The 7,819-nt window shown below is 49.6% G+C and overlaps 1 protein-coding gene across 1 annotated transcript; it reads right to left on the bottom strand.

Moving 5' to 3' along the window:
* Positions 1-491: 491 nt before the first annotated feature.
* KRT5 (keratin 5) lies at positions 492-6,780 on the bottom strand. The gene is made up of 9 exons (XM_008140712.3): positions 6,093-6,780; positions 5,303-5,517; positions 4,488-4,548; positions 4,282-4,377; positions 3,541-3,705; positions 3,041-3,166; positions 2,517-2,737; positions 1,664-1,698; positions 492-1,189 (listed from the first exon to the last, which is right to left on the bottom strand). The coding sequence occupies exons 1-9, from the start codon at positions 6,669-6,671 to the stop codon at positions 840-842; spliced, it is 1,848 nt and encodes a 615-aa protein (XP_008138934.2). The 5' UTR covers positions 6,672-6,780; the 3' UTR covers positions 492-839.
* Positions 6,781-7,819: the final 1,039 nt, after the last annotated feature.

The raw sequence follows: 7,819 nt of genomic DNA, 5'->3' as shown, positions 1-7,819 counted from the left end.
GTATATTGTGGGACCGGACATGCCTGTACCAATAAACCCTTTGCTTTTTGCATAAGAGGCGACTCTTGGTGCTTTGTAAGTGCGGCCAGAGTTCCGGGCGTTACAGTATTACGAGAGTAATATACATTCAAGTAACAGTATAAATTGGCATAAGTAAAATTTATATAAGGAATATGTTTTCTTTAGAACCCAAAAAAGCCTAAAAGATGTTGGTCCTGCTCTAATATTGTGGGTGCTGAAAAGATCAATAGCTGTTTCTTAACAACTCTACAGTCTGTCCAAATTGCAATACAATGGACACTCCCATTCATCCCCTCCAGAGAGTCCTTCATTCCTGAAGCGTTAGCAATCTCCTCTCATGCCTCCTGGAGCCTCTGGACCACACAGGATGGCCACACCCCATTCTCCCTGTGAGTCATCAAAGGAACCAATCATACCTGGACAGAGTGACCCTCAGGATTGTAGACTGAAAAAATAATTCGGCACAGCAATTTATATTATAAAAGCATTTTATTGAACACACTCTGAAGGCAGTCAGAACCAGAACAAAATTTTGGATTTGGGTGGGGTCTCTGTTTTGATGATTTAGATACTGGAAAACGTTGGATTTTTCTCTCATCAAGGACCATGAAAGGCTGATTTGAAGAACACAGGATCTAGGCGATTAGAGACTAGGGATTGGGCCATTTAGGGAGCCAAAGACTGTGGTTCTGCCATAGGCTTGTTCTGAACTACACGTCAGCAAAAGAGAAATCTTGGCTTGGTAACCACCTAGAAGAGGCAGTCGCCAGGGGCCGGTTGCTGCCCTGGGGTGGCAGTGACTTGCAGTAAGCAGGCTCTTAACTCTTGAAGCTCTTCCGGGAGGAGGAGGTGGTGGAGACAAATTTAACGCTGGAGCTGCTGCCTCCTCCACCAATGCTGCTGCTGCCAAGGCCCACCCCCAGGTTTCGGCCACTGCTCGAACTGAAGCCAGAGCTCCCCATACTGAGCCCACTGCCGAGGCCACTACCAAGACCTCCTCCAAAACCTCCACCGCTACCACCAAGACCTCCACCGAAGCCGCCACCAAGACCTCCACCGAGGCCGCCGCCAAGACCTCCACCCAGGCCGCCGCCCAGGCCACTGCCACCTCCATAGCCACCACCATAGCCACCTCCGTAGCCAGAGGAGACATTGCTGGTGACGACAGCTGCGGAGAAAGGAAGGAGAACTTGGTGAGACCGGTCTGCCAGATTGATCCTTCAAGTCCAAATTATTTGATCCTGCTAGTATAAGCACTGTACCTGGCCCCTTTACAGCATAGCAAATGAGCCCTAGGAGAACTAAGTCATTTGCTTAAGGTCCCTAACAGGAAGTTGGTGAACATAGTAGACAAGGGATGGTGCTAAGTTCAGGGGGAGAGGGTAGGAGGGCTGGTGAAGGGGGGGACCCTGGCAGGGGGGCAGGGTACAAGATGTGTAAGATACAGTCCTACCCTTTAAGAGATAAGACACAAGCCACATTGCTTCAAGTCTCAAAATGTATTCTGTCCCCTCCACTAAGTGTGTGAAATAACTAATTATTGGGATGGGGAATATCTGGAATCCAGAAATAGCAAGATTCTGAGTTGGCACCAAACAATGCATATTATTATCACTGTTAATATTTGTTTAAAATTACTTACAGATGTTGACTGGTCCAACTCCTTCTCCACTCAGTCTGAAAGGAAACAATTGAAATAAGAGTTAAAATCTCCTCCAAAGACAATACCTATAGTCATGTTTAAAGCTTGATCTATAAGCTGCCAGCCATATGTGCAAAAAAACCAAACAAACAAAAACAAACAAACACCAAAAACATACCCACAAAAAAAAAAAAAAAAAAAAACCACCCACACCCTGCTTAAATTTAGAGAAAAATATAGCTCTCTGAAGGGACTTCCCAAAGAAAAGGACCTGGCCTAGAACCAGGTTATCAAAGGGAAAATTATAAGTCACATTCTCCTCCACCCATTATATGAAAAGTATGACTGAGAGATTGTAAGAAATATGAAAATGTAGGAAGCAGATTTGCTTTGCAGAAGCTTGCATTCTGTGAGAGGACTTGGCATGGACAGAAATACTTCTACAAGGAAGTAGGCAGAGGGCAGTGCTAGAAGATTGAAGAAAACAGAGTAGCTTGAGAATCCAAAGGAAGGTGAATTTAACTTAGCTGGAGGGATCATGAAAGGCTTCCTGAAGGAAGAGGTACTTGAAAAATGGGGAAGACATTGATTGAGTTGCTTAATTGTTTGAAGGAGGGGCAGCATCTGAAAATACTGGTGGTGGGAATCGGGTTAGAAAAGTGAATTGGGACCCTTTTGTGTAGGTCAGCTGTATGCCCAGGTGTCAGATTGAATCCAGATTAATGATGGATAGTTATCATGCACAAGATAGTGCTCACTGTGTGTGTGTTTTACACGCGATCCTGGAGAAGAAACTCCACTTATCAAATGTGAGGCCATCCCGGGCTTGTAATGTTAGCCCTACGTTGCCCACCTGCACTCCTCGCCCTCCAGCAGCTTCCTGTAGGTGGCAATCTCCACATCCAGGGCCAGCTTGGTGTTCATAAGCTCCTGGTAGTCACGCAGCAGCCGGGCCATGTCCTGCTTGGCTTTCTGCAGGGCGTCCTCCAGTTCAGCCAGCTTGTTCCTGGCGTCCTTGAGGGCCATCTCCCCACGCTGCTCAGCTTCAGCGATGGCATTCTGCAGGTTGGCACACTACACAGGGAAAGGAAGAAAAGTGGACACTTTAGTAGTGAGCTGGGCCTGTGGTGTCTCTTTCTGAGTTTCCAGAGAGAAGTCAGTACATTTATCCTGGTCATTGTAGATGGGAAAACATTGAAACGTGGTTCTTGTTCCAGCTCTGTGTGTGTGCGTGCATGCGTGCCTGTGTGTGTGTGCGTGCATGCGTGCCTGTGTGTGTGTGTGTGTGTGTGTGTGTGTGTGTGTTTAAAACAAGGAAAATGGGTCTCCCTTTCAGAGCTCAGGCCTCCTCATTGCCTTCTTTTGACCTCTCCATACCTGCTTCTTGACGTTATCAATCTCCGCTCTCAGCCTCTGGATCATGCGGTTCATCTCGGAGATCTCATGCTTGGTGCTGCGGAGATCATCGCCGTGCCGACCAGCTGTCTGCTGCAGCTCCTCGTACTGGTGCCACCAGAAAAGAGAAAAAAGTTCCATTTATATGAGGATGGAAACACTTTCCCAATGTTCACGGGCAGGAGCTACCAAGAGGTGGCAAGTGGTGGCGTTATCTGAGGCCTGGGGCTAGTTTCGACTTTATTGAGGTGGACCTGGTCTTAGATAATTTCCTCTTTAGTGCTTTTGCCCTCCTGGAGACACTGGTGTGAGATTCTCCTTAAGGTTCTTGAATTTTTGTGGCAAAGGCACACATGACTATTCTTATAACTCAACCCAAGAGTTTTCAGCAGGTCTCAGGAGACCTTAGCATATTGTTGTGGCCTGGAATCCCAGACACGAGTCCATCCCCTCACTCAGGATACAGTCACCACAGCACTCACCTTGGTCTGGTACCAGGACTCAGCTTCTGTCCGGCTTCGGTTAGCAATGTCCTCATATTGGGCCTTGACCTCGGCAATGATGCTGTCCAGGTCCAGGGAGCGGTTGTTGTCCATGGACAGCACCACAGATGTGTCTGAGATGTGCGTGTGCATCTGGGACAGCTCCTGCAAGGAGACTTGAAGTCAGTCATCTGAATCTGTGTTATTTTATGTCAGGTCCATTCAAATATTCCACTCATTGTGGTACATTAAATTGAGAAAAAATAATAACCACCTACATCAAACATTTAGTTATGTTAATAATCCAAACCATCATTAAATCTATTTTGAAAAACTAACCGCTCTGAACCTCCAAGAAATTCCTACTGTGTAACCTCTCAGATGTGAGTTATGACCCATCTTCTTGGGTCAGAACTTATTTTAAAAGAATCTAGTTGACTTGTCTGCCACACTGGGACAAACTAGAGAGGGGAGGTTTGGGAAAGGAATACTGTGCCTATAACTCACTCTAGGCCTCACTCGGCAAAATGATGGCTGAAGAATTTGCTTTAAATTTGGCTTTTTTTTTTTTTTAAAGGATTGGCTTTATAAATAATAGTGTGAATAGTGCTAAAGGGATAGGAAGGACAAGGGTGTGTCCACAGCTTCAGAGCCACTGAAAGTCACTTAATCTGGATACCCTAATCCCTGGTGGTGATCCAGTGACATCTTTCTGGGGCCCGAGTAGGGGGCATTTCTTACCGCCTCAAAGAACATCTTCAAGAAGTTGATCTCATCCATCAGTGCATCGACCTTGGCCTCCAGCTCCACCTTGCTCATGTAGGCGGCGTCCACATCCTAGAAATACAGGGATGGTTGGCACTACACCCGATTTCCACCCTGACTTAAATTAATGCCACCCTAAGAGAGCATAGCCGCAGGCAACAGGTTCTCTTCTACCCACGCACCTTTTTCAGCATCACAAACTCATTCTCAGCAGTGGTGCGCTTGTTGATTTCATCTTCATACCTGGGGGTAAAGGAAATGGAAGGCTTATTAGAAGATGAGGGGCAGGTGAAGCCTAGGGTCTTTATTGCAGAAAGTCAACTGTGAGCCTACTTTCCCACTGGAAAGGGGCCTCTCTCCTCACATCATGGAAGCAGGGAGGGAGGGGGCACTGGTAGTGTGACCCCCTGGGAAAGGTTCTTACTCATTAGGATCCCATTTCCTTCTTAACTGCCCACCAGAGAGTTATTCTATTATTGCTGTAATTCAGTTGCTTGAAGAATATGCTTATAGAAACCTGTGCTATTTCTTCCCAACTCTACATCTAGTCAATTTCACTAACGCTTTTTTCAGTTTTCACAGTCTTAAGACAACAACAACAAGCAACTAGCAGCATGGGGACTGAAAAAATTACTGGAGCCATCAAGGTGAGTTGTGTCATCAGTTCTTGCAATCCATTGGAGGCAATCCATCACACAGCCCACGGTGTGTACTCTGAGTATATTGGGGAGGAAAGCCCCAAAGAGCAGGAATTACACTGCTTGTTATTTCCCCAGGGGCATTAAGCTTGTTGCTCTGGCCAGTGGCTAAGCGCCTTGCATAGGGACTGAGTTTGGGGCTGGAACTTTCTAGACATGGACCTGGATTTTATTTCAGTACTTCAGGTGTCCATGGAAGGCATACATGCCTAGCCCGTGGGGAAGGCATAAGTGGTAATCTGGTTATCAAGTACATCTGGTGCCAAGAAGACATTAGTCTCCACTCCACCCCATCTCACTTGTTCTTGAAGTCCTCCACCAGGTCCTGCATGTTCCTCAGCTCTGAGTCCAGGCGGCCCCTCTCCCCCAGGACACCATCCAGCTGTCTCCTGAGGTTGTTGATGTACTGCTCAAACAAAGGCTCCAGGTTCTGCCTCACGGTCTTAGTGCCCTGCTCCTGCAGCAGGGTCCACTTGGTGTCCAGGACCTTGTTCTGCTGCTCCAGGAAGCGCACCTGGAAGGCACAGAGTCTGAAGATGGAGAAACCTGGATTTCATGTCTCAGTGATCATCACCAGCTTCTCTCCCTTCTCATGCTCTCCTCCTAAACCTCTCCCATGTGCAGTCCCTGGCGCTGGGCCCTAGGAGGGGAGGCAGAGTAAAGCACCTAACCTCACTCTCATGGGGAGACAGGGCACTTATCCAGGGCACAGATCGCACTGGGCATGGCTGGGCAGAATGGGGTCCAGTGTAGTGGTGGCTGTGAAGGCACTCGGGCTACTGCTCGATGAATTCATCCACCTTTCTATGCAAGCAGCCCCATTCCATTAAGCACAGAATTCCTTTCTTTGCCCAACAGTAATCAAGGAGCCCGCATGGGGTAATTAAACAGGAAGAACTAAGACCCTGTCTTCAAAGCTATCAGTCTAGTTAGGAAAGTGAGCCACAACTCCGGGACAGAAACAAGTAGAAACACATTAACTGCCAACGAGGAGGGTATTTGCACAAAGTCAGAAGTTGTTCCTCTTTCTACGTTCTTTGGTATTTTCTCTATACTCATAGTGGTTTTTCACAAAGGATCAGGTCCTACCTTGTCGATGAAGGAGGCAAACTTGTTGTTGAGGGTCTTGATCTGCTCCCGCTCCTCAGTCCGCACTCGCTGGATGGTGGGGTCGATTTGTAGGTTAAGGGGAGTCAGGAGACTCTGGTTGATAGTGACCTCTTGGATGCCTCCAGGGGGACAGACGGGGAAGCCAGCACCCCCATAGCCACCTCCAAGGCCAGCGCCTCCCATGAACCCATAGCCACCGCCTCCACCGAGCCCAAAGCCACCACCAGATCCACCGCCTAAACCAAATCCGCTCCCAGCTCCACCTCCAAAGCCATAGCCACCTCCAACACCGGCACCAAATCGGTTTCTAAAGCCACCGCCACTACTGCTCATGGAGATCCTCTTGGAGCCCCCCAGGTTGTAGAGGCTCCGGCTGCCATAGCCTCCTGCTCCACCAGCACCCCGAATGCTGACCCTGCCAAAGCCACCACCACCACCACCCCCGGATCGGGACACAGAGGTGAAACTGGTGCGAGAGACAGACGGGGTGATGGCAGAGGCGGCGCTGAAGCTGCGGCTGCCCCCACTCCGGAAGGACACACTTGACTGGCGAGACATGATGGCTTGTTCCTGGAGGAGCAAGACGATAGGGCACTAGAGGCTGGAATGTGCTGGAGAGAATAGAGCTCAGCAGGAAGCAGAAGGTGGCTCTGCTACCTGGACCTGCACTCCCCCTTTTATACTAGAACAGGGCTGGGCGGGACAGTTGTTGAGCTGTGAAATGATTAAGTGGGCTGGGCACGCCTGGGGGGCAGCTGTGAGCTCACCGTCACACCTGCACATGGTGCGGGGTGCAAACGCAGTCTTCCTGGCAGGCTCCGCTCAGTTAGGAATAACCCTGCCTTGCAGCACTGATGCCTTGGCAGCAAGTTGCACTTCCCCTTGGGGGCCCAGGGCTGGGAGCAGCCCAAGACAGATGCCAGGAAGCAAGGGGGCACTTGGCCAATGTCCCGAGGGATCCTTACAGGACCAGGGGCGTTGTCAGCCATCCCAGGACTCTATGCACGGTCCGTGAGTGGCGGACAAAGTGAGTCCCCTCTTGCAGTAATCTGCCCTTCTCACTCTCCCAGACAGGAGGTTGCTGCAAGGATTTTCAGCACTTGGCAGGTACCTTATGCATAGCCTGATATCTCAGCTATAAGCCGGAGGAAAATAGAGCTATTCTTTGCTGCAGAACATCCATTCTTGGGGGAGGCACAGTCATCCCTGAGCCCAGGGGAAGATTCTCCTGCAAGGTTCGGGCCAGAAAGGCTCTCTGAGCCCCATGCTCAGTCCCTGGTTTGTACTACTCTGCTCTCTACAGGGGCAGCCCTCCCTCCACAGCTCCTCCTAATTCATCATTTTCTGTGGCATTTGACCTTGTCCTTGGCACTTGGGCCTGGGCAGGACCCTGCAGGGTGAGCAAACCCAGGGGTCTCTGCGATCTCTCACAGAAGTCCTGAGACTCAGCCTGGCAGTCACGTCCCTCTTCAGGGGGAGCTGCTCTGCCTGCTCCCAGCCCCCCAGGTGTGTTCCAGCAAGCCCTGGGTTATGCCACTAGCAAGGAGTGAGTCATCGAGTATCTGTTGATACAGGCTGAGGGCCGCCACAAACACATACCTGCAGGAGCTTCTAATCTCATCAGGAACATGTTGAGAATCCGCCGGCCTGTTATAACGGAGAACCGCCCGCTCGAACAGCGGGAACTGCTGCGCTTTCTCTGGGCT

Source organism: Eptesicus fuscus, chromosome 7 (assembly GCF_027574615.1).
Source record: "Eptesicus fuscus isolate TK198812 chromosome 7, DD_ASM_mEF_20220401, whole genome shotgun sequence".
NCBI lineage: Eukaryota > Metazoa > Chordata > Mammalia > Chiroptera > Vespertilionidae > Eptesicus > Eptesicus fuscus.
Note: the sequence above shows the minus strand (reverse complement) of the source record. Positions and strands in the feature narration are given on the sequence as shown.